Source organism: Brachypodium distachyon, chromosome 1, assembly GCF_000005505.3.
Source record: "Brachypodium distachyon strain Bd21 chromosome 1, Brachypodium_distachyon_v3.0, whole genome shotgun sequence".
Classification (NCBI taxonomy): Eukaryota; Viridiplantae; Streptophyta; class Magnoliopsida; order Poales; family Poaceae; genus Brachypodium; species Brachypodium distachyon.
The window spans coordinates 3,305,676-3,331,290 of record NC_016131.3 but is presented as its reverse complement, the minus strand read 5'-3'; the positions used below and the strand labels follow the sequence as shown (position 1 = coordinate 3,331,290).

The following is a 25,615-nucleotide window of genomic DNA, read 5'->3' as shown; positions in this document are numbered from 1 at the left end:
AAACTTTACCTTTTTCTCCCCCTCTCTCTCTTTCACTGTCTTTTTTTCTCACAAGAACAAACAAGAGATTGGAAAGGAAAAAGAGATGAGGATGATGATGAAAGAAAACAACATAACCCAAAGAAAACAAAAAAGAAAGCAGCGTGCATGGCAAAAGAAAAGCAAGCATGGCTGGCTGGCTCACTTGCTTTGCTTCTCCCTCTCCTCCCTTCTCCATGAGAGGTCCTTGAAAAGCACAGCAGAATCAGGCTAAAGCAAAAGGAAGCCTCTCCAGAACAAAACAAGAAGCAGGAATACACTGCACTCACACCCCCACACAACAGCGGCTGACACAAATCCCTGCCGCGATGCTGCTGCTGTTGCTACTTCTCCTTCCCTCTCGCTCTCCCCCACATTATAATATGCAGCCAGCCTCGTCGCAGCTGCACCACCAGCAGCAGCATAAAAGAGCTCGTGGAAAAGCAGAGGAGAGTGAGGATTTGGCCGAGGCGCAGAGATAGCGCCGGGTTGGTATTATGAGAAGCCCGGTCCGGTCGGGGAGGCGGGCAACTGCGGCGGCGGCGACCTTGTTCGGAGTTCTGATTCTGATGTCCTTGGTCGCGGAGAGGCCGTCTCCGCCGTTGATCGCCGCCGCCGCGATCGGAGGGAGGAGGGCGCTGTGGAGAGGCGGCGCGGCGGGAGAGTCGAGGAGGACTCTGGAGGATTTCGGGGCTGATGATCCTTCTTTACAGGACAGCAAGAGGAGGGTGCCTAATGGCCCTGATCCTATACACAACAGGTGCTTCACTCCACTTCACATTTTTTCTTTGTGTTTTGCATTGCAAGATTGACTCTGCATGAGCTCGTTTCTTTCTTTATTTCCCTCCTCTTTTTTGTTTGTGCAGCTTCAGTTCAGATGCTAGTTTCTGAGCCATGTGACCTGTAAACAGTTTGCATATGATTTGGCAAATCAGAAATGTTTCCATATTTATGTCCATGCGTATATAGGTTTCTTGAAGTTTGGAGCCACTGCTTGAAATTTGAAAATGGTATGCAGCGGTTTCTTAAAAAGGAAAAATGGCATGCAATTCATTGGTCTTTGTGGAGTAGTCTTGTTACATTGCTTTTTTTTTTCTGCATGGTGAGATGACAGACAACAGGCTAGCTGCAGTTCTTGATCAAATTTGAAATAATGATCTCTTCCTGCCCATGGTTGTTTAACAGGATCAAGTTCATGGTTTAGGCCATATTTAATATCCATCTGACAGATAGGCTACTAGTTCACTGTATTAACAGCATTCCATTTGCGATGTTTCCTGATATTTTCTTGTGACATAGGTTGAGTAAGAAGAGTAATATTATCTCCCCTTAAAATTGTCTAAAGGAGTGTGGCATCTTTGTTTCACGTATTTTACTTATCTCTTTGTTCTTATCAACCCTTTTATGCTCAAGCAAAATTATGTCTTAATATTATCTCCCCTTGTGATGAAACTATTCCCCTAGTCACTAACAAGGATGCACATATCATACTTGGAATGATTAGTCTACATGCATGGAAGCAGTCAAACAAAGTAAACACACCCATAATTAATAACAATGCCCAACAGATATCTAAAGGTGCCGTGTAGGATCACCTGAAACACAGACTGACATGCTGTTCAATGATCAATTCCTTCATCTCCCTCTAATTTGGTGAAAATCTTCAGGGGTGCTGGTGAGTCTGGAAGATCGCCTGGTCGAGCATAGCTGCGGTCATCCCGAGGCGTGGATATAGAAGCTTCCGACTGATGAGGCAGAATCTGGCGAAGCAAAGAGATGCTGCATTGCATTGCATATTTGCATTGCAAGAAGGAACAAACAAGAGAGTGTTATCTTCTAAGAACAAAGGGTCTGGCTGGATGCTGTGGTGTGTAACTAGGTGGGGGAGGTGGCCTGGCCTTATCTTCTTCTAAGAACTGCTATTTAAGAGAGTGTTAAGCATAAAAACTTTAGCTTTTTTCGCGAAAACAGAGGTTGTTCTAGTGGTGGTGGGGGTTCCAGTTGTGTAAAGTACCAAGCTTCCCTCTCACAAGAAACAAGCACCAAAGATTCTCGGCAAAGGGAGGGGTGTGGGCAAGAGCTCCTTTCTTTTTTTGACAGAAGTAACTTTAGACATGTTAGTACTGCTGCTGCTGCCTTATTTTGTTTTAGAGGTACCCATTCTTTTTTCCTTCACACTGTATCAGTTTCAACATCATATAGTAAGTTTGCTACAGAGGAAACAAACAGGTTACAGGTCTGCAATTCTGCATACAAGGACCCAAGAAAATTTCCAGGCTTTGGTCCTTATCTTCATATAAAGTGTGAAAACCAATTGTCGTTTCAGCCCTAGCACCTAAGCCAAAGTAGGCCAAGTCACCCACCAAAGAAGCTTTTGCTTCGCCTAATGTATACACAGTTTTCCTTTAAAAAATCAAATTTATTTGCAAGTTTTTTTTGTTTCCCACTCTGCCTTAAACCCAAAATAATATTTTGCATTGAAGATACAAGAAAAGCACGCAAAAATAAATTATCCTGACGATACAAAAAATAAACAAGGGAAAATTAAAGTGCCAAAGAGAAAGGAGAGGAACACCAGCCTGCCAAAGTGGCAAGCAATGCTTTCTGATTCCTCCCTCCCTCCCTCCATTTCCTCCTCTCTTTAACTTCTTTTCTTGTATGCTTTGAACAGCTAAAGTGAACTCTCCAGTCCAAAGCAAGCTGTGTGTGATGAGAGGAGAGCTGCTTCTGTGGGACTATAAATCTTTTGTTCTTCTTCTTGACCAGTCATCTTGTGCCCTGGAGATGGGATGCAGTAGTATGTAGTACAAAATGTACAATGGGTCAGTGTGTGGATGTACTGTTTTTTTTTCTTGCTGCGAGAGATGCTGCTGACCAGAGTGGGGACAGAGATGCGCCCCTACGTAGGAGCAATAGTTGTACATGCATCTCTCTCCCCTCCGGGTCCCGGCATACACCCACCGTTTGTACAGATTATTTCTGATCCCAAGGACAGTACAAAGAGCTGCCAAACCAATGTACTTTGCAGCTGGCAGCTCTGTGTCATACTTTGCTACACATTTGAAGTGAGTTACCTGAGGAATTGGCACCAATCAGTGGTCCATTTACAAGTGCATTTGAACCCGTGAACATTCGGAGAGTCTAATTTTGACTTTGAACTTACCAAATAGGTTCACATTTTGCGCTTGACTATCAAAACAGGAGCAAATAAATAAATTTCCAATGGTGGTTTTGCTTCGCTCGCTAGCAGATTCAAGGAATGCACCTGAAAAGAAAAGGGAGAGAAGAGGAACATGCACACAGAACATTCAGTTTTGCAGTGGATAGCTTATTAAGAAATGGGAGAACAACCATAACCTCAGTGCCATTTATGTGTCTATAGCTTACACTTGACAGTGTTCAATTTATTTTTATACAGATTCATCTATGGTCTATGGAGGACTACCTTGAGCCCTGTAGTAGGAACTATCAAATTGTGCAGAGTACAATTGGTAGGATGGATCAAGAACATTTTCATATGGCCCAGGCTCCGAAGACATGAGAGCTGAATGCAATTTAATGCTGGAGAAATTCTTTGATATCAGCAGGTTGGATTAAAAAAATAGCTTTATGTCAAGATGCTCTGCGGTCAAACTACATGTTAAGAGGAGTAAGTCTACTTGGTTTTGTAACGTACATCCCAGGTAAAACAGAAAGGGGAGTGGAAACAGACAACAGGCTAACACTGCACTTCACATATACAGTTCAGATAGGTGAGAGTTTCAAGCATCGCAAATCCCGCAACTTTTGCGGCAAAATCCGAGCGTATCTTTCGTGCCTATCATGTATTTTGGGTTCCTGTAACACTCTCCAACAGCAGCCCATTTAGAGCAAAGCTCATTGTCATCAGAACACCGCACGTCCATCCTAACAATTGGAGGATTGTCAAATGACCGGACGTGGATCCATTTTGTGGCAGACCACTTCTCACCCTCAATTACTGGGCAGCTTCCATGAAGACTGCTTGGATCTGTTGTCGCGTTAATGTGGAGACTGAAGAACAGTAGTGCATCACCTTTTCTTGGCTTCACTGCAAGAGAAGAGCAAACACTTGTTTTAGGACAAGCACATGTATAATCTGGGTCGCTACTACTGTTTCACATGCTGATGAAGGCTACCTGCCAGGCCAGATCTTGCGCACTCGGACCACGTTTCATCCTTGTGTTGTAAATGTCTTCCCTGAAAGAGTGCATCGGATGACTATAACTTGCTGTCCCAGGAAAGGCTAAGTGATCTCAGAAATAATGGCATACCTCTGCATTCGGAAAGACAGTTTCCCCACCCTTCTTCACATCTGTCAGGTACATAAGGACAGTGGCAACTCGATGACCACCAAGCTTCTGGTTATTTTTGTCATGAAAATAATCGAAGTGGGCATCATACTTCTGACCAACTTCATAGTGCAGAACCTGAATTGACTCGGCATTTTCTGATCCAGAAACAAGCTAGCCAGTTAAAGAATGCTCTCTAGCCCTGAAATGGCTGAAAGGTATATAAGGTTGCGCAAAGTACCTTCAGGTAGAAATGTCCAAGCAGCTACGCGCTTTTCAATTCCAGAGATAATTTCATCCTTGAATTGATCAAAGGAAATGAAACAGATTAGCATGTCTTGAAATTTACATAGTTGTTTGATCCATAGGGCATTGAAGGAACAGCACAACTATGTTTTACGTGGGTTTTTTCATCGATTGCACTAGAGAAAAATATGATCAATTCATCGAGATTGATTTTCACAAAAAGCAAGAACACTAGTTACTTTATTTCCTCAATATTTTCAAGGGGAGGGATTTTCTTAGCAAGGTACTAATTAGTTCACCATTTTACATCTAAACAAAAAAGGTACAAATTACAATCAGTGAACAAATTCATCTCCTTGATGAAGTTGGAAGTGATAAGCTCCTTTATTTATTTTAAAAACATCTCCTTGTGCATTACCGTAAGCTTGATCTAGCGGTTTTTTGTCACTTCTCAGTGTTGCGTATATGATCAATTGTGCCAATGCGGGTAAAATTAGCAGAAATGAAAGAACAGAATAACAAGAAAACAACGGCCCATACCTCATGCTTGTTCAAGAACGTGCCGGAGCTTGTGCGCACCTGGCTCATGACACTCTTCCCGGAGTCATTGTCCGCAACCATCGACTTCTGCAGCCTCCCCTTGGCCTAAAACCCCACGACAACCCAAGAAAAGCACAGAGATCACATGACTCACATTCACAACACAATACAAGGACCCCTTCGTTGCCACAACAGTAAGCAGCGACTCACCAGCTTGACGAGGTGGTCGCACTCGGCGTGCGAGAGGAAGCCGCTGTACAGGAACGCCCTGCGCGCACAAGCAGAAGGGGCCTCACATCGTCAAGACGCAAATCAAGAAACAGGTGGTGCGCGTGCAAAAGGCCAGGCATGCCCAGGCGAAAGGCCAGGTCGGCCTGTCGAGGGCAGGAAGCAAGAAGAAGAGCCTGTAGCTGACCTGGGGCGCCAGGAGAGCTGGGTGACGCGCGCCTGGTCGTAGAAGCCTCCGGCGGCGGCATCGAAGGTCGGAGACAACGCGAGGGCGGCGAGGAGAAGGAAGAGGAGCGGAGCCATGACGGGGACGACGGCGGGAGGCGGCGGCGGTGGCCTGGTGGGGTCATTGCTTATAAGGACGCGCCGGAGGAGAGAGGGCGAGCTCTCTCTTTCTCTCTCTCTCTCCCGTGCCGTCCCTGCGGGTTTCCGGGTGCTGGGATTCCGGCGCCCACCGGAATGGAGGAAACGGGGGACGAATCCGTGGTTTCTTTCTTCTTCTTTTTTCAGACAGGAGCGAGTCGGTGGTTTCTGCTTCAGTGGGTTTTGCCGTGGGCTCCGCCCGGTGCGTTCCACTCGGCTCCGTGCCGTTCCGTTGCGCACAGCGACACAGTGGGACATCTAAAACCCAGGAAATTACACATCTGATCATATATTTTCCCCAAGTTTTTTTTGTACATGTACCCAAACTACACCTGTAAAGCTATGATTTCTTTTGAGAATAAATATCTCAAAAGGTTTGAGTTTACAAACTCACAAAGTGGTACATATTCTTATCTTTGTGTTCTTGTACAGGACACACATGATAATATTTTTCTTAAACTGTACTATATACATGTACCTGAATTAAGGCGGCAATACCATGACATCTTAAGAATTTTTCTTCAAAATGTGGGTTTATAAACTCACGCGCGAAGTGGTGCAGATGGAAGTAGGTTCACGTTAGACTTTCCGCCGAAGATACAACACAACACAGAACTCATAATATATTTTCCCTCGATATACACGTAAGATCAGAAAGCTCTTAGTTCCTAGGTCAAAAACAATTGACATATATACGAGCATAATTAGCAAGAGCATCTAAGCTAGTGTCAGCATCAGCAGCTGAATCAGCCACTGACCGAAAGAACGAACGAATCGTGCAAGCTACAAGGTCCAGAAAGGAGCGCCTCCAACTTAAGTCCAAACCCATCCTTGCTCATGATTCTACAAGCCCCTCTGCCTCCAAAGTAAGCCCAAACCTTGCTGATGATTCCAAATAGCTAAAAGTAGCCCCTTGTCACCTGGCGTTGCAGCATTGGGCGCTCCCAGATTGCAATTTTCTCCACAGGCAGATCATGTGCTGCGGGGACTGGTAGTGCGCGGTGTAGTAGCCATCGAAGCAACCGGACTGGTAGAATCTGCCGTCGTGTGAATACTGCACCGGTCGACGAGTCCGGTTGAACTTCTCGACCCACATGCCCATGCTCACGTCTTCCATCTTGAACAGCTGAATCAAGGTAAGAACATCCATTTTGTCAGGTTTTCAAACATGGCAGACATTTCAATATTTACTGGCCAGGGGTTGTGATAGCTTACTCTTAGTATCTGATTGTCAAACTCGGATACGATGTACTGAGCAATGTCTGATGAAATGACGTAGCCCGGTCCATTAGCATATGGTGGGTATGCCTCTTCTTCCCATTCCTGGAAAGGAGCAGGAATATTACATCACACTCATGCATGCACTCATGCACTCTTAGATATATTACTATCAAGAGAAATTTGCCCCAAAAAATGATAACTAATACCACCACCAGGTATTATAAAACATAATATCCTGTGTTTACAAGACAATCAACAATTCGCAAGCATAATCATGGCTCCAGCTACGAGGTAAACCCATGCTGCTTTAGTAAAGGCATAGACTAACATTAAAATATGATATTGGAAAGGGGAATATGGCTCTGTAAAGCAGCAATATGCTGAATAATGGAAGTTCCACCAGTGAAGGAAATTTGGTGACCCAACATACAAGTTTTTTTTTTCAGTTTCTTTTAGGACAGCATGCTACAAAGTATATACTATAGTTCTGTAATTGCAAACGAAACTGCATCGTACCTCATACGTCACAGCCCACTTTCCAGATCGTAAAGGTCTATGGTAGTAGTTTATGTTCCCCACGTACATGCTTCCCCTATTCTGCACTTTCTTCACTTGATCCAGCACTGAATCAATTCTAACAAATGTATCATCATCACACTTCATTATGTATTTTGCTGGAACAACACGCACCTACAAAATAGATAAAGTTAACACGAGGATATTCATGGATGAAATAGAACCACAATAGAGCAGTTTAAAGATGTGTTAGGCTGCAGGAAATTCAGTTGCTCACCCCATACTCAGCAATGGCAATAGTCTTTAAAACCACGAGGTCATAGCTATCCATGAAAGGGACTAGGACAATGTCACCAAAGAACTCTGCCTCCTTTCTCAACTCTTCATTGACCTCCTTTTTCCCATTCTGTGAAGAGACGCTTTGAATTGGTTAGAGTTTCCAGAAGGCAGTGATATCTTAAAAAAATATAGTCATCCAACAAGTTGTTACCAGCGCAACAAAAAACCGGGCAACAGTATTAGACGATATCCTTGTAGCAATCATCCATGACTTCCGAACAGCCATACGCTCGGCAAAATGGTTGGCTGCAGAAATAATGCCAATGAAAAGCTCAACAGGTTCAGTTGGCAGTGGCGATGCCTTCCACTGTTCAGACATTTCAAGGTATCTGTATGGATCGAAGCTTGGATGTGATTTTGGCAAATGGGCAGCAAAAATCGACTCAATATCAAGGTCTCCATTCAAAGACAAGCCTGTGGCATCCTCAAGATTGTAACCCTGTTAAATCAACAATTGACCCCATTAGATGATTAAATTTTCATGACATATAACCGATGAACAATCTGTAATGCTGCACATGACAAACTTACAGTGCGGTAAGGGAATGACGCAACATGCCGCCCATCGACATTGACATGGTAACCTTCCAAACCAGCTGTGATTGTTAGAACAAACAGCTTGCCCTCTGCAAACGGGTATGCCCGATCATCAGATACCTTATTAGGCCTTCCTATCAAACTGTTCAACCACCACTTCATTCTTGATTCCTCCTCCGACTTGGTGCCATCATCCCGCCGAATCCATTTCTCACACTTCAGTTTCCCATCAACTGAAAAGACCAAACCAGCACATTAAATTCACACCAGTCGCAAGCAAATTCAGCGATGCAATTGTCTAGCTACGCTCCTTCAGGAAACTACATGGATGTTTTGGGTTTATTAAACAGTTGAACCTACAAAAATTCGTAATTGAATATCCAAATTTAAACTGCGCTATCAATCGATTCAAACTCACCCTTGTCCTCGTCGGGCCGGGACGCCCACCCCTCGCAGCGCTGCGGCAGAGCCCACTGCATCCGGTAGCAGGTGTTGAGCTCGATGACGGGGCGGCCGCTGAAGTCCCCGCTGATCCTGGGGTTGAAGTGCAGTATCCTGGGCGGCTCCTCCCCCTGCACGGCCTTGGTCCCCAGCAGCTCCACCATGAACTGCGACGCCACCGCACCCTCTCTCCGCGTCGGCCGCGCCACCACCGTCACGCGGGACCCCACGGCCATGCCGCACGGCAGCTCCACAGCGACTCCCCTGCTGCCCGCGAGCCGGTCTCTGGGCACCGAAACCGTGGCGGGGCAAGACGCGGAGGCGGACGGGGAGGGGGACGGGGATGCGGAAGAGGAAGAGGAGGAGAGGAGGCGCGGGAGGAGGGGGCCCGCGGCGGCGAAGGCGGACGACGCGGAGGCCTCGATGGAGGAGGCGTTGTCGGGGCGGCGGAAGCGGATGGAGGACACGGCGAGACGTGAGCGGCGGGGGGCATGGGAGGAAGGGAAGGTGCGCTTGTAGGGCCGGAGCGGAGCCGCGGAGGAGGAGCGGAGGGCCTCGAGCTCGCGGCGGCGGGGGTGGGGGCGGTGGCCGGTGGGGGCGACGGAGACGGAGGGCAGCTCGAAGAGGAGGAGGAAGAGCAGGTATGCGGCCGCCGCGGCGAGGAGCGCCACCCGGCACGCGCGCTTCGGCGGCATGGATGGCGCGTCGGCGAAGCGGCCGGGCTGGCTTGGCTGAAGCCTGAATGAATAGTCAAGGACAAGGAAGGAAGGAGGGAAGAAGAGTAGCCGTTCGGGACGCGGGGGTGGAAGAAGAAGTGGCTGGCTCATTTATTGCGGAGGCGGAGAGTTTTGAAGAACGGGCCGTTGCAGGAGGCGGAGACTGGGTGAACTCTGGAGGAATGAGGAAAGAGATAGCAGCTTCAAAAACAACGGAATGTATAGCTAGCTCTCAGGGCAAAATCGTATAGAAATTCCACAGCGATAGCACTCGTTTTGAACATTCGCAGCGGAACACGTGGCAAAAAAAATCTGTAATTTTCTAGTATGTGCAAACAGCACCGTCCTTCAATATGTACAAAGGTGTACTACATCAGGTGTCTATTTTTGCGTCACCTGCACATGCCCCGCACATTACGGTGCTATTACGGTGGGGGGATTCATTGTCTTGGTCTCGAAGAAAAGCTCGCGATCCCGTTTTCCAGCTCAGCCCTGGCCCAACTAGCAGCGGTTGGAGTGCAACGCGGAGGAGTGGATGGATGAAAGCGTGCCGGTGCGTCGTCAACCCAACGACTGGCGCGGGTCGGTGGACGGACGCGTGCTGGGTCGTGGCATTTGGCTTTGGGGGCCGCGTGTAGAAGCCGGCCGGGTAGGTTCGGTTTGGTTTGAACGAACGAGCCGGCCGGGGGTCACTCACGGCACGGCACGGGCCTGCATCCGCGGTCAGGAGTCTGGTACGACTCGGCCTCCGGGGGAAAGAAAGAGAAGAGTGGCGTATCGTGTGCCGGTGGAGATGGGTGTCTGGTCTGGCGGAGAAGCCTGGAAGGTTCCGGCTCCACTCTTCGGGCCTGGGTGCTGCTGGGGGAGCACGCACGCAGCTTCGAACCCCTGGAGTCGGGAAAGGACCACCACGCGGCTCTAGTGCCCTTCAGCCAGCCTTTGGTACCTTTGCTTAGCGATAGTAGGAGAGTTAGGCCAACCAGCAACACTGCGGCAGCACCTTCTCGCGGAGCTCGAATGGCCCCGGCCGGCCGCGTACGAGGCCCGAGCCCAACGACGAGGGCCACACACAGGACACAGCACCGGATTGTTTTGAACCAGGCTTGGCCGCTTTGGCGTTAAGCATAATCGGGACTTTGACTTGCTGCTCTTCAGACCAATGTGTTAGTACATTGACTGTAAAATGATTATTACGCACTCGCTGATCCACACAAACTGAGATACTAGTGGAGCAAGTAGCCACGAGCACATGGTAACCACGAATTGGAGACATTTGATTCATGTGATGGTGTTACCACCAATCAAACGAATGGGCGAGAGAAGAATCGTTAGTTACCGAGTGTGTATCGAATATTATACAACAGGTTACAATTCAATGACGCAAGAGCTGCAGGCTATGATGTCCTATGATGTATGGGCATGGCACGACCGGTTCCTCTTGAAAAAAAAGGGTATGGCACGACCCAGAACCATCATCACCGAGAGGCATGGCATTTCCCCCAGGAAGCGAAGACATACTGTGAGAACTGAACGCCTGTGCTGATAATCTCGCAAGGCCACCGCATCCCATCTCGCTTTCTATGCAGCAAAGAGGTTTCGTGGACTCGTTAGTGTTGGATCGGTGAGAGAATCTGTGGATCCCTCCTCTTGAGGGACACAAGGCTGCCTCAGCAAAGATGCAGACCTCAGTGATTACTGCTGACAAGTTCAAACAATCACTCCATTCTGCACCTGCAGATGGTTGCCAGTGTTTGGCTTCACTGTCCCGGCGTCGACATCAAGAGAGCGAGATGCAATTGTTTCTTCTGACAGAGCTTGTGTGGATTTTGCAACATAAGGATACTCGCTTTCTGTCCAGCTGACAGCACTACACGGGCGATGCTGAATGCATCCCCTTTCTCCAACGCAAACTGCCACTCCCTCGTCGAGATGTAGAACCAATCTTTGTTTGACGATGTAGTTGCCTTTACCTCCACATACTCTATCAAATTCTCTCCGCGGTTGATAACAAGATCATAAGGCAGTCCCGTTTCGATTTCTCTGTTCACCCACCTGACATTATTGGACCCTAGCTGCTCAACGAAATGTTTGTAGACCATAGCTTCACCAGTCCTGCCAGTTTTTTGTAACTGGCTTGCCTCTGGAGCCCCTGTACGGAGCCTATCCCTACTTTCTGAAACATTGGAAAAATTATCATTGAAGTCTATTACCTCAGTATCAAGATTTTCGGTAGGCGTCTCCAAGTCCAAATAAGCAGGTGCACTGGCAGAGTCAACAGACATCACCATCTGAGGCTCATCCAACGTTGCCGCAGTACTTTCTGTGAGTAATGTATTCTCTAACCTTGTATCCTCTTTTATAGTCCAATCCCCTTCGATCTGAACATGAAACCATGAATCTTTTGTACTTGCACAGTCAACATCATTTACATTTGTGTTTCCATGCTGGCTTCTGTGTGATGTTGTAGAATCAGGGGCTGTTCTCCAATTACTAGGTGGCCAGCTTGAAACAATTTCCGCCGACCTCTGATGTTTGGGAGCACTGGAATCACAAGCAGATAAGGATCCAACCTGTTCGGAATCAACACCTTGGTTTTCTGCAAACAAGGAAGAAAGGGACCAAACTGCTTCGTGTTCTGGCAACTCAGGCACATTCTGATTATTAACAATGAAAGACTCAATTTGTTCAGCTGGGGTGCCAGATTCTGCCATTGTTTTGACCATGTGCAGAAAATTTGCAAAGTGCAGATCAGGAGATCCATCAAAGAAAAGTCTAGAAAGTTCCAGAAACAATGTATGTGAATCAGCTTCTTGTGTAGCATATAGACTATTTCCCTGAAAAATTAGTAACAGATCAATCCAAACAAACTTCAGTGCTGATGGCAGATGATATAACAGAGCAAACCTTCATTGTTGAGTGCATCAAGCACTCAAACAATGCCTTGGTCTCTGAAACTTCTAAAGGTCTGATATTTACACACACCCGTACAGAAGGTAAGAAGGTTGAAACATAATGGTAGCAAACAATCTTAAATTTTAAGTACTTTAAAAGGTCTAACAACCAATTGTTGGTAATTGCCACTTATAGCAATATATAATTATAAGGTGGTACCACAGGGGAGGGCCTGACAATAAACCATCTAACTAAGCAAGCAATCTTCCATCTAAGTTCTTTTACAGGATTTGCATTCAATATTTGGAAAAGCAAATCGCAGCAAGCAAGTACTAGTAACTATAATGCTAGAACAAAAAGATTGGTACTAACCTGCAAAAGACAATGGGTTTTGAATCTTCTCTTAGAAGAACTCTCACGTCCTTTGAGCATATACTTGTGGAATAACTTCTCAACAACTATAATCTGAAGATTGCTAAGTTTCATGATCTCATTTTGCTGAAAGTTCACATAAGCATCTCTATGTGTCTTATAGATGTAACGTTGCATATATGGTAAAAGTCTACACAATAAATTAGCCTTTTCCCTGTTGTCAGCTGTGCCATAAAATATTGCTTCACGACACACAACCTATACAAAAGCAACAAACGTGGATGAGAAATATACTTAAGATGATGAATATGAATTCCTACTTATAAATAATAATTTTTTTCAGGATATGCCACTCTCTAAACTGAATTTCCTGAAAAAAAAGAGGCATTTGTGCAGTTACAGAATTGCTAAAAGAAACATATACGTTAAATAAACGGTGTTCCAATCTCAAGTACTCCCTCCGTCTCATATTAAGTGACTTTCTATTACATGTATCTAGACGCTTTCTAGACATAGATACATTCATATTTGAGCAAATTCGAGTCACTTAATATGGGACGGAGGGAGTATGTTACAAAACTTAGAAAATAACCTTTCTTTTTCTAAAGTGTTGTACTGCTGTACTTTGCAAACTGCAAAGTCAATACAAATTTCTGAAAGTCTTCAGCCATGATCGCATCTACTCCTTCCGTTTCAAATTAGTTGTACATATCGACCTCATTTAGATTTCCAAAGCTTTTAGTGCTATCATCCTATTGGATGAAGGGAGGTGGGGCTAAGTAGAAATTGGAGGAACATTGAATACTTGGTGCAATAAATTGCATGGGAATATGAAGAGGGGTATTTTATCCCTTTGCCTTATTTTGTCTTTAAAAAGCTACATGTACAACTAATTTGAACGGAAGGAGTACAATTTTGATATAGAGAAATGCCTGCAGTACGCAAGCTTCCTTTTCTTTTCTAACAACCTCCACATTTTCCAGTCCATTCCTCGCTCATTTCTTGCCACGGCCCAATTGTAGGTAGTGGCCTAGTGGATGGTAGTAAATACGGAGTAACATTTGTGAAGTACAACTCATTTCTACAATAAATAATCGCTTGATTTATTCCATCATTATACTTTTCTGTAACTTTCACCTTATGAATCCTAATCATTGTTTTAAATAGCCCGATAAGAGGCCGCCTTTCGCTAATACCAAGTTGTAGGGTAGTAGATGGTACAAATATTGTCCGAAGTGCATGAAAAACTCAATTGTAATATGGAAACTTCATTTATTACAGCATTTCATTTCCTGCTGACATCGATGTTCTGGTTGTAGTAATCATGGTTTTACATTATAGTTGTAGTAATAAAGTGAGCAGCACACTGTGGCTACTAGGCGCAAACTGGCCACCTTGTTCAGCAAATCAGTTAATTTTTCTATTTCATAATACTTGGCACAATTTTGACGAATCAAACAATTTTACATATAACAATTCCTGCATGAGGACTTTGCTGAAAGTAGGAATGAAGTCAATAGCCATACCATAAATCAAGAATTTATGTTACCTTAGAAAGTGCTGGGATACCTAAGCTTTTCATTAGTGCAGCAACCCGTCCATACAATATTTGCTTGTCCTCGGAAGAAAGTTCACCAAATTGTATGAAGTCAACATCATTGGAGTTCTTAAAGTGCTGCTTCAACTCATCGTTATCTACCCAGCAAATAAGGCCAAACAATGGATGGAGAGAGACCCATTTATCACGAATGGTTGGCAATATTGTTGTCTCTAACTTCTGAAGAGATTCTTTCAAATAAACTATATCGTTCATCTTGTCATTCGGAGACTGGAGATCAGTAGCCCATCTCACAAATACACGGAAGACCTATGTATAATATGGAAATGAGAGTTAATAATTTAAAGAAACACAGCCAGCAGCCACTGCCATTGAATTTACCAATGAGGTGACGACGAACCCAAAAAAACGTACTTTATGCATAAAGCAACTTACCTGATGGGCTACTTGTGATGGCAATGCAGCATTTGATAACCGTAAAAGCATCTCAACATAATCGGGTATTGTTGGGACTTTTGGCACACCACATGCCTCAACAAAGAATTCACAAAGGCTTGGATAGGCAGCACATAGCATCTTTCTCGGGAAGATGCTCTTCTTTACTGAAACGAATTGCTCTGTTGTTTCATAACATCCTGTTGGGTCATGCCAATAGAGCTCTTTTGGGGATAAAAAGTTCCCAAGGATGACCTCACTTGATCGAGGGTGGAGTAGTGGTGTAAATATAGACGAGCATGACACAAACTCCCGTCTAATGTCAATCTTTGTATCAGCCAAACCTTCTGACACAAAGGTGTAGAATTTGCACATCTGGTGCACACTGAAGAAAAGGCAGGTCGACATTAGCCAAGTTATTACTTGACAAAAGAAAAACTACATGGTAATGTCCAGTACAAAAACCTACATGGTAGTGGGCTGATCTGGAAAAATTGCTAACTAGTTTATTAACCATAGTACTCACAATTTTTAGCCTGCAGACACTATCTAGAATATACTCCCTCCATCCACAAGTAAGTGTACTTCTAGGTTTTGTCCTAAGTCAAAAATATTAAAGTTTGACTGATTTTATTGAAAATTGTATAAACATTTATGACACTAAATTAGATCTGTTTTGAAATGTAGTTTCATAATATACCGATTTGATGTTATATGTGTTGCTACTCTTTTCAACTAAGTTGGTCAAACCTAAAAAAGTTAGACTTGGGACAAAACCTAGAAGTACACTTATTCGTGTACAGAGGGAGTAGGTGGAGAATTCGGAAGCATTTAAACTCGTAAGCTTTATGGTTACTTCATGTCTAAACTTGCAGATCAGATGACCTTTTTAGGATTACCTTGCATTGAAAGGAACTTGTGATGCTATCCATAACTTAAGGACCATCAAAGCATCACTATGGGATACGTTGGTTTTGAATCCAATGTCCTTTCTTAGTGATCTGCTGGAGACCTGTTCCATAGGAATGAGTGTCCAAGGTGAGCAGCAGTGCAAGTCTGTAAAGATAAACCTTTTTTTCTATTGGATGATTGATAATAATAAATCACAAACCTGGGGTACAGCGTATGGGGCCACGCTACCAAGCAGAGAGCGCACATTTTCAAAATCATAGAACAAATCTGTTGCATAATGAAGGTCATAATCCACACTTGATGCTATCCATTTGAAGCTCTGGATACATTTCATAAAGGATGACTCAACTGTTCTGTTTTCACCACAATGTGTGACGTTTGTCAGACACCAAGCTTTTGCACTGTAATAATCATCCCAGAAGCTGTCAAGAACCTCCAGAAGATATATACAATTTTCTCGGCATTTTCTTGAAGAAAATGTTGACAAAATACTAGTCAGTTCTGGTGACTCCCAATCATACACGGTAGATGGTGTTCCAGAAATATCACCTTGTGAAAGTTTTCCTGCTATCAAGGAATCAACTTGGGGTATATTTTTCTCAACTTTCACTACCTGCACAAAATCAGTCACACCCATCTCCGCAAAAAACTCCCTCCATTTTTTAAGCACCAACGGTGACAAATATGAATCATGATTCATCAAATAACAACTATCAAGTTCAAGCCATCTAATTTCAACATTCTGAAACAGCTTGCCTGTATCCACAGAATTTCCATATTCTATACTGAAGTGAATCGGTTCATCAGCCGGGCACTTGTAGCCATGGTTAGTACGAAATATAGGTCTATTCCGTAGTTCCGACACTATATCTTGTCTTTCAAAGTTACAGCTTGTACATGGAGACTGAAGATGAAGCATAATAAAACTCATATACTCTATCATCATCTTATCAGCCATATCAGCATCTGAACCATTTGACAAGGACACCAGGATATGATTCTTGATAATTTCATGTCCAGACAACTTCCGCACCCCGATTTTCAGAAGAATGTCCATCAGAGCATTAGCTCTCATTTCTTCCATGAGGTATTTATTTTTACCAGACACAGAGATAAGGTGAGGACTTACAATACGAAGGTTACTATACAGAACTGGAAAATCCTTTAAGCTACTTTTGCAGTCTGGTGTGGAATTGAGGATATCAGGAGGCAACCATATAGGACCATCTGCTACAGAGCTAAATGAACCATCTGAAAGCGGGATGCATCGTAATTTCCTGAGGGCACATAGAAGATCACCTTCGAGACTTGTTGTCGAGAGAATATTTTGAGAAGAATGGGGCAACAATGTCAAATCAAGTGTAACAAACCAAGCACACAGCCATTCCATCCCCAGCGACTCAATACAACCATCGGTTCGGCAAATGGATGATAACACATCAATTAAAACATTTGGTCCATAGACGTGAATACCTAGGGCCCTCGATAATGTGTCAGATATGATGATATCTTTCGACAGATACCCAAGACCAAGATGATCATGAAGTAAGCCATCAGAAAATAGCATTCTAGTCTGTTCATCCCAACCCTTGAGTACATTGCACGGGTAGACCCACTGAGAACTAGAGCCCTCCAAAACCATGCACCGTGTCAGGCGTAACTTGGAAATGATTAAATGAGGGAGCTTACAAAAGAACCCATGAACTTCTCCTGCTAGAGGAACAAAACTCATAAAGGCTGTAACTGCCTTTCCAGGACACCTCTGGAAGCAAGAAAGAGAACAAAAGGATTCTTGTGCACTGACAAACAAAGAAGGGAATTCAGACAACAACCACTGATTCCATGCATTATCTGCATCCACTTCCTCTCTGGAAGAAGGTAAAACAAAATCTCCTTGAAGAATGAATTTAAGACCATAGTTCCTCAGGGGTAGAAAAGCAAACACAGGTTGTTGCTTCAAGTAAGGCTCATACTCTCCATTCTCAGTCTCCTGCAATGTAAATGCCAAAGCTATCTCTGTGGTGCGCACATCATGGCGTACTAGTGTGCCCTGTAACTTCTTACTAAGTACCAACCAACTCATTATCTCATTCCCATGTGAGATCCTCACAATGCCATCACCAAGAGCCTTCCTTCTCATAATCAGCAGTGTGTCATTCAACACATTCTTAAACTTGATACAATTTAGTCGGTGAAGGAACAGGAGCAAAGAAGGATGGAGATCTGAAAACATGGATGCAATGGAGCACATGCCAGTGCCATCCCTGAATTTAGATCTGAACGGAAGTAAAATGCAAGTGTTCCAGAGGGAACAAGCACCCTTGTCATCTTCAGCAGATAACATTCTACTCAAAGAGCTGGCACTGTAGGGTGGAACAGCAGTTGGCAATACAAAACCAATCTGGCCTTTTGTAATGTCAAATTTCACATGGAAACCATTTGAATGGATCTCTGGAGCATCAGTTACCTGAAAAACATATTAATTATATAATAAAATGGACCTTTTTTTCTCAGATAACTCAGAAGTCCACGAATCAAAGAATCAACTGAGTGATCCAATAAAAATTCCAGGAATCATAGATGGCAGGACATGCAATCATAAAGTTGCACTTGCAGAATCTACAGCTTTATGGTGATAATAAGTGGAAATATTGACCTACCCGAAATACTGATTTGAATCCAATTCCCTTATTTCCAATATAACCACTATTGGCTCCTTTCTTTGTCGAGTTACCAATATCACAAAGAGCTCTAATGTTCTCAGCAGAGAAGCCCATCTCATTGTTGAGAATAACAATACCATTCTCCTGAAGAACGAATACCAATGTAGGTTCGACATCCTCATGATAAGTATTATCATCAGCGTTCTGTACCTGATAAGAGCAGACAAACATCAGCAAAGAGAATGAGAACTGATGCTACATTCACACAAGCACATACAAAAAAGATGAAGTAAAAAGGTTCGCAGAGTGATGCTTACCAGCTCAAGAAGTAGGTGAGAGTCCTGGGAGTATAATTCTTGTGAAAGACAATGCAGTGCTCGGCCAAGTCGTGCATGCTGCTTCTTCAACAAACTATTCTCGGTGCAACTTAGAGACTGATCCAAACCAAACTCATCACGTCTTATAGTCTCAATAACTAGAGCTGCTTCCTCAAGATTCATTTCTCCCATCATGGGAGATTTGGTCGTATGCAACTCTGTAGTTTCTGCCTTGGCTTCAACAGGATTTAACATGTTCTGGTTTTTATTATCTGTAGCAACAACTTGATCCTTTTTGCCAGGTAATGATTTACTACTATCATTCATCATATCAACATCATGAGGAATAAGCACGTTAGAGTTTTCAAGTGTAGGTCCTTCAGATGCAGCTGATGCATGCCCAGATGAAGAATGCAGTTCTGCCTTTGCATCATCTTCTTCAGTTAAACAGAATCCACGATAATCTTCAACCCACTCCGCGATTCCAAGTGACAACCCAATATCATGAAGCATGCAAAGCTGCCAAGTTTCTGTGGCTTCATGCAAGATGGCTGAATAGCTATTTTTGGTAACAGTTCGAAGTCCAGACAATAGTATATCTGCTGCAAGACTGCGGAATTCTGAAGGTAGCTGACCGAGACAATCAAGTACAAATTTGGCAACAAAATGAACAGTGTTGTCGATGCTTTTTAAGATACCAGACATGGCATTTCTTGCACAAGACAGCTGGGAGCTTTCTTGAACACGGCCAACAGAATGAGTAGAACAGTCACGCTCTTCAGCACTTAGATTATGGGATTCCTCGGTCATAAATGATTTGCCTTCAGAATCATTGTTGTTGTTCATTATGATACCTATTGCTCGTTGGGCATAACACTTCAGTAAGGAAATTGGAGTGTTTCTAGAACCATTATAAATGTGAATCAAGGAAAGCAGCTTCACTGCCACTTGAAATGGTGAGCATTGAATAATGGCTTCTAAAAATTGATCTACCGTGGCTGATGGATCTACTCTTATAAACCTACAATCTGTGGTCACAATGCAAGCTAGCTGTTGAATTGGACCAGTACTCAGCAACCAGCGTATGAAGGAGCCCAGTGATGGAGCAAACAACAGATCCCAATGTGACCAAAGAAGCAGATCTGACAACATTGGAGCCTTGAGTAAACAGTTAATTGCTTCTCGTGAAGAAACTGTTTCAGAATAATAAGATTGTTCAACAGCATTGTTTCTCTGCCCACCAACAGTATCATGCTCACCTGGAGACAATCCAGACCACCGTTTCTCCAACAGAGAGATAGAAAACGAGATATTATTTGTTTGAATGCACTTTCTCTGTCTCTCAGTAGAACCATCAAGTCCTTCCCCAGATTTGTATTGTGTAATATCAAAGCTCATTGTGGGGAACTGCTTTTTGAGAAGCATAAGGAAGCTGTCCCCTGAAAAGTCGCCATCTTCAAGCCAGTTACCCTCGGCTTGGCAGAGTAAAGCTTCAATTTGTTGCTGCGGTACAGACACTTCCAGAGACACAGAACCAGAATCCCCCCCTTTCAAGAAACTACTCAACTTAGGGGGGAAATGACTGCCATATTTTTCCAAAAATTCAAGGAAAGTCCCATGGCCAAGAGAACTAAATTGCCTGGCAGAAAATTGAGTAGTTACCCATGTCTCACAATCATGAAGTGTCCTCAGGAAAATAGATCTTTCCACTTGCAAAGCCCCGGCTTTAGACACTCCACTCTTGGACTCGAAATGCTCAGTAATCCTCCTGATGACATCATCAGTTGTGACATCTGTGCAAAGAAAAGACAATGAAAAGCGGGTAGCAGTACGATGGCCACTAGTTCCATATCACAGAATTTGAGTGGAGAGAGAGAGAGAGAGAGAGATTACTGTGTCCAGGCTCATAGTTGCGCTCATTGCTATCATAGGCTCCTTTAGCAATGCATTCAGCAGTTTCTCTACTTGGGGGCTCAATTTCCATAATCTCCGTAGTGGTGTTAGGAATGGGACTTGATGACAATTTATTCTCACTAAAGACATGGATCGCATCGTAAATACTATCCAGCAGACCACAACCCATCGATCTAACCTGCATATCCATGTCATTGTAAATTAGATAGTCACAAGATGCAATACAAACTTCATAGCAAAAGATAGAGGGGGGAAACAGGAAGAAATGCAAGCTGTCAATCTGGAACACCAGCTACTTCCTCATAAATACAGTCAATGGTGGGTGTGGCAACTTTGTGCTGCAGAGCTGACAAGGTTTGTCGGCCCGGCCGATGCGACCTGGTGTGCTTATTTTGGCGATCACTTCAAAATTAAATGGCAGCTGAATCTATATTTTGTACAATCAGTTAGTATCGAAGATTATACTATCCGAAATTTGATCCTATTATGGAATCTACGATTCAAAATAGATTCAAGATTATGATCCTGTCAAACTTAGAAAAGATATGATGCATCTTCAGGGAATCTGCAATACCGAGTCTACAGAATCCTAACTTTGAGTGCATTAGCCGTTCTGATAAACATTATGTAGCATCTAGCAACTAAGGAATGAAGCAAATTTGCAAACGACATATCTCGATAAAGGACCCACATGTAATGTAAATGTATAGGTTGGATTAGTAGGGAATTTCAACTCACAGCGACATTTAAGAAGCCAATCCCAGGGTATTGTGAGAAAAACTGTATTATTTTTCTCTTCTCGTGGGTTGTTTCTCCATAGTAATTTGCTAACAGTTCTAAAACCTGCAGCAGTGAGAAGTGTAAAACAAATTAGATTTTGAAATGCGAAAAGCCCGTACTGAACGCACAGGCCAATTTTCTGCTGAACAACCAATACTATTCTTTAAAGTTAAAGAGATAAATGAAGCTCCACAAACCACCAAAGTATGACCGATATAAAAAATGATTTCGAAAAGCAAAACGCCCGTACTGAACGCACAGTTCCTAACTAACATGCAAAACATACAAAGTAGCCATACATTAGTGTTGCTGGTGTCTCAGAGGTAAATACAGATAAAGATTAAGATAAACTGTAGTTTGCAATTATATAAACAAAACAAGGATTTGACTATGAGTAACAACAAGCATACCTGTTGAACTGGATGTTCACGGCATGCTTCTTTCCAGGTTGTTATGAATTTCTCCAGCTTACCTATACTTAAAAAGCAATTAGGTGATGCTTCTTTCTTGTGCATTCCCACCTTTCGCCGCTTCTTGGGTTGTTTGCACAAAGAGCTAGGAGTCCCAGTTCCTTCGTATTTCCTTTTCTCGCCTGAATAAACATTTTTATCAGTTACTTTTACCATGCTGCTCTCTGTAGTTGGCTTTTTACTCAGTTCAGATTTCAAACCAAGACGTTCCATTTCTTCTGATTTTGAAGGATATGGGCAGCTACTAACGCGCTTATCAACATCCTTGCTATCAAGAATAGAACAGGTATTTTTATTCTCACTCTCATCAACTGCATTGCCCTCCGAACTAGTATCGCCATCGATTTCATCATCAGACGAAACGAAATGAATGTGTTCGTTGATGCCTGGTAATTGCTTTATACGGCTAGTTATAGCATCAAACCTCTTGTTCAACACCTGCTTCCCCAAATGAAAATCTGTCTGTTTTGGAAGATCCTTGCCACAAGTGCTATCACCAGAACCACTGGTCTTGCCTAGATGTTTAACAGCAGCAACTTCATTTCTCCTGGCCTGTCGGAGTAAGGAAATATGCAACCTACAAAGCCTCCCCAAGTCAGGAACATTATAATATTCTCGTGATAAAATGAGAGAGCAAGTAGTAGCAGCAAGGCTAAAGGAAGTCATTCTTATTTTAGAGTACACACCAATACCAACAAAGGGGAACACGCACGAAAGTGAATAAGTGCACCAATTCTAAATTTAAAAAGGTACATACCCCAAGCCCTGTACCCGCACACCAAGCTTTTCCTTCCCAGAGACTGACTTTTGCTCTGCAAGATAATCCAAGAAGTTCTCCACTGTGACTTTGTCCTTAGAATCACCAATATACTTCTGCAGGCAATTGATAATCTCCTCGCTGCTAAGCTTAGGCACCGTGGACAAATCAGAAGGTACCAGAAAATAGTGTGCAATGAGTGGGTGCTGAAGAAAAGGCCCCAAACCCAGCTCTTCGAACTGCCTAACACCCTCGCTCTTGCATATCTCAACCTCCAGATCACAAATAGATACAATTTTTCTTGCTGCAACGTAACAGTGGATGAATGTGTTCACCTGACAAACAAAAAGCCCAGCCCATGTGAAGTCAATCAGCAGCACAAAACCATTTACAATTGTAACAATTATCCCAAATGCAAATAGTGATGATTGGATTATTCAAAAAAATTTGCTGAACCTAAGGTCCTATGCTTGTTGCCATCCAACAGTTGTCACATGAAGGAAATTTTTGATGACCAGCCATGAATTAGAGACCCAGGTGTAACTAAACAGTATAGGTGCTCTTATTAATGACCAGTAATTGAGGCGCAGCACGAGCATCAATGTTGCCGCCCCAACAGTAATCTACCCTTCTTTAGTAAATTCTAATCTTGAATGCCAGGCTAGATAGGACGGTACCTAGCATAGGTCCTGCTGGAACTAGGTCCAGAAAAACGCTTCTAATAATCAGATTAGAAAGAGCTCGGTAAGCTTTATGCTGATGCAAAAGTACAAGTGAAAAGAAGTATTATCACGCTTATTGTAAAATGAGGAAAACGTTCAAAGTAGTGATAACTAATACTCCCTCCTTTCCTAAATATAAGAAGTTCTAGCTTTGTCCTAAGTCAAACTTTTAAAACTTTGACCAAATTTATAGAAAAATCTACCAACATATACAACTCTAAATTAGTTTTATTAAATCCATCATGATATATATTTTCATAATATTTAATTGATATTGTAGATGCTCGTACATTTTTCTATAAAAAAAGCTTGGTCAAACTTTAAGAAGTTTGACTTAGGACAAAGCTAGGACTTCTTATATTTAGGAACAGAAGTAGTAGTTCCTATGGTTAATAGGATGGTTAAGTTAAACTTCTCCAAAACTCCAATATTACCTAACATTTTTAGATAAATATCAGACACAATTTGCTAAATATAAATGCAACAGTGTCTGTGCTTAATTTTGTTTCATTTTACTTGTGTCATGGCATCTTAGATAAGGCTACTTTTGGTCATCTACCATATGGTTGCAACAAGAGCCTAGTGACTTACTAGGCGAAGGGAACATATTGGTTAGATTTCCTTTTATTCTCTTTCCACAGACTAACAGAATAAAGAAGTACTGCAGACGTGCAAAGTTTGGCACATGTTGAATTATCAGGTAAGTTAAAACATGTAACGAAATTAACAAAAAAAGGGTATGGAATACAAAAATGCTAACATTAAATTGCAAGTCTGAACACAGTGCGGTGTGCAAATTTACTTGCTGCTTTGGAAACACAGGGCAAGAACCTCAACAACACTTCTATTCAGAAATAAAAGTATGAAACCAAAAAAGTGTACTGTCAAATATCCAGCATTGGATGAAGGCCTATAGAAGCATAACAAAGATAGAAAAGCGAGAGCAGAATACAGAGCAGACGGCAGCAACACCCATCTCTTTCACACAGGCACACAGCCATCAGGCCCATCACATAACAGGGTTCATTAGGAGCTGGGGCACAGAACATAGCGAAGTTTGCAGGGATAACAACGCTTTCTCAACAAACCCCAGCATCAGCAATTGCAGAAGAAAATCATTGCAGAAGAAAAATCATTGTAAATTCAAAAGCAAAGCGCATACAGTTACTAAGCACAAGGATACAGTGCGAACTACCGCAGCATACGTGCGAACTACCGCGTCCTCAGGCAAGGAAACACTGACCTTGCCCTCGACAAGGAAGAGGTCGCGCAGGATGGGCACGTCATGGAGCTGGACGCCAAGGGACCCCCACGAGTCCACCTTGAGCGCCAGCAGCGCCGCCTGGGCCACCTTCCACCCGGTGACGCCCTCGCCGGCCAGCACGAGCTCGTCCCGCGCCTTCCTCGCCGCCACCTGCGCCCTCTCAAGCACCGCCTGCTGGTTGCGCGTCGGCGGCTGCGTCTGCGGTCGCTGCGGCGGGGCCGGCGGGGGTGAGGCGGCGCGGGGCTGCTGGGGCGCGGGGTTGGGCGGGCGGTGCTGGATGTTGGAGGTAGGGTTTTGGGTGTAACCTGGGGGGACGAGGGCCGGCGGCTGGTACTGCTGCTGTTGTTGTTGTTGTTGCTGCTGCTGCTGCTGCTGCTGCTGGTGATGGTAGGCTGCGGCGAAGGCGGCTTGATTCTGTAGGAGGAGGTTGGGGAGCATGAGATTGAAGGGGTTTTGCAAGTACTGGTGGGGGTTGGGGGCGTAGGCAGCATAGGGGTTCATCCCCGCCGCCTGCTGCGCGGCGGCGGCGTCCGAGGCGTAGGTCGAGGCGCCGCCATGCTGCCATGCGGCGGCGGCGGCGCGGGGGTTGTAGCCGTGTTGCTGCTGCCAATGGTTGTTGCCGCGGCCTCTCATTGAGAAGTGAGTTTTCGGGCGGCGATGGTGGGGAGGCGGAGGCGGCGGCGAGGCCGTGAGGGTGAAGGGGAACGGGAAGAGGAGGAGGCCGCCGTCTCCGACACGCGGGGACGGGCGGTTTGGGCTCGCGGGTTTTATATGGTTCTTTGCGTATGAGTACAGTACAAAATTTGGACGATGCGGGCTTTCTTGGGCTTGGGCTATTGGGCCCCTTTCTTCTAGGCTCCAATTCGTAGTATTTTTCCTGTTCGAGCGACAGTATAAAGCCCAGCACTTAACACTGTAATAGCCTCTCCAGCAGTTTCCGTAAATTTGGTTCCCTAAAACCAACTTTTGGGATTGTAAAATATCATCTGTAAAACCAATAAAAGCTCTACTGCGGCAATGTCTTAACGGGCAGTGCCACGAGGCCAGAGGTTCGATATGTCCGATCTTGCGGATCTTGAGTTTG

At 44.0% G+C, this 25,615-nt stretch overlaps 3 protein-coding genes and 1 long non-coding RNA gene across 4 annotated transcripts; all 4 read right to left on the bottom strand.

The window, feature by feature from the left end:
• Positions 1 to 805: 805 nt before the first annotated feature.
• On the bottom strand, positions 806 to 2,023 carry LOC112269903. Its single transcript, XR_002962144.1, has 2 exons — positions 1,614 to 2,023; positions 806 to 919 (listed from the first exon to the last, which is right to left on the bottom strand). It is a non-coding gene; the product is annotated as an uncharacterized LOC112269903 (long non-coding RNA).
• Positions 2,024 to 3,563: 1,540 nt separating this feature from the next.
• Positions 3,564 to 5,823, bottom strand: LOC100831521 (probable prolyl 4-hydroxylase 6). The gene is made up of 7 exons (XM_003564253.4): positions 5,530 to 5,823; positions 5,325 to 5,382; positions 5,115 to 5,219; positions 4,570 to 4,627; positions 4,311 to 4,486; positions 4,176 to 4,236; positions 3,564 to 4,087 (listed from the first exon to the last, which is right to left on the bottom strand). Exons 1-7 carry the CDS (start codon positions 5,643 to 5,645, stop codon positions 3,780 to 3,782), a joined length of 882 nt encoding a protein of 293 aa, XP_003564301.1. The 5' UTR covers positions 5,646 to 5,823; the 3' UTR covers positions 3,564 to 3,779.
• A 382-nt stretch (positions 5,824 to 6,205) lies between these two features.
• Positions 6,206 to 9,649, bottom strand: LOC100829170 (hydroxyproline O-galactosyltransferase GALT6). Its single transcript, XM_003564245.4, has 7 exons — positions 8,737 to 9,649; positions 8,313 to 8,551; positions 7,933 to 8,220; positions 7,720 to 7,848; positions 7,443 to 7,616; positions 6,921 to 7,028; positions 6,206 to 6,831 (listed from the first exon to the last, which is right to left on the bottom strand). Exons 1-7 carry the CDS (start codon positions 9,584 to 9,586, stop codon positions 6,622 to 6,624), a joined length of 1,998 nt encoding a protein of 665 aa, XP_003564293.2. The 5' UTR covers positions 9,587 to 9,649; the 3' UTR covers positions 6,206 to 6,621.
• A 1,033-nt stretch (positions 9,650 to 10,682) lies between these two features.
• On the bottom strand, positions 10,683 to 25,271 carry LOC100827209. The gene is made up of 13 exons (XM_010229857.3): positions 24,511 to 25,271; positions 22,546 to 22,880; positions 21,729 to 22,365; positions 21,277 to 21,381; positions 20,518 to 20,716; positions 18,625 to 20,417; positions 18,305 to 18,517; positions 15,844 to 18,111; positions 15,632 to 15,744; positions 14,733 to 15,117; positions 14,289 to 14,606; positions 12,740 to 12,997; positions 10,683 to 12,309 (listed from the first exon to the last, which is right to left on the bottom strand). The coding sequence occupies exons 1-13, from the start codon at positions 25,162 to 25,164 to the stop codon at positions 11,233 to 11,235; spliced, it is 8,355 nt and encodes a 2,784-aa protein (XP_010228159.1). The 5' UTR covers positions 25,165 to 25,271; the 3' UTR covers positions 10,683 to 11,232.
• Between the last annotated feature and the right edge of the window lie 344 nt (positions 25,272 to 25,615).

Excerpts from the sequence above, each read along its gene's own strand:
- LOC100831521 (XM_003564253.4), bottom strand. The coding sequence starts at position 5,645 with ATGGCTCCGCTCCTCTTCCTTCTCCTCGCCGCCCTCGCGTTGTCTCCG. Across the intron at positions 5,220-5,324 it reads GCGACCACCTCGTCAAGCTG|GCCAAGGGGAGGCTGCAGAA; the intron begins GTGAGTCGCTGC and ends GTGGGGTTTTAG. Across the intron at positions 4,237-4,310 it reads CTGTCTTTCCGAATGCAGAG|GGAAGACATTTACAACACAA; the intron begins GTATGCCATTAT and ends GCACTCTTTCAG.
- LOC100829170 (XM_003564245.4), bottom strand. The coding sequence starts at position 9,586 with ATGAGCCAGCCACTTCTTCTTCCACCCCCGCGTCCCGAACGGCTACTC. Across the intron at positions 7,849-7,932 it reads CCCGGTTTTTTGTTGCGCTG|AATGGGAAAAAGGAGGTCAA; the intron begins GTAACAACTTGT and ends GTCTCTTCACAG. Across the intron at positions 6,832-6,920 it reads TTGACAATCAGATACTAAGA|CTGTTCAAGATGGAAGACGT; the intron begins GTAAGCTATCAC and ends ACCTTGATTCAG.
- LOC100827209 (XM_010229857.3), bottom strand. The coding sequence starts at position 25,164 with ATGAGAGGCCGCGGCAACAACCATTGGCAGCAGCAACACGGCTACAAC. Across the intron at positions 20,717-21,276 it reads TTGGCTTCTTAAATGTCGCT|GTTAGATCGATGGGTTGTGG; the intron begins GTGAGTTGAAAT and ends ATGGATATGCAG. Across the intron at positions 12,998-14,288 it reads GTATCCCAGCACTTTCTAAG|GTTGTGTGTCGTGAAGCAAT; the intron begins GTAACATAAATT and ends GCTTTTGTATAG.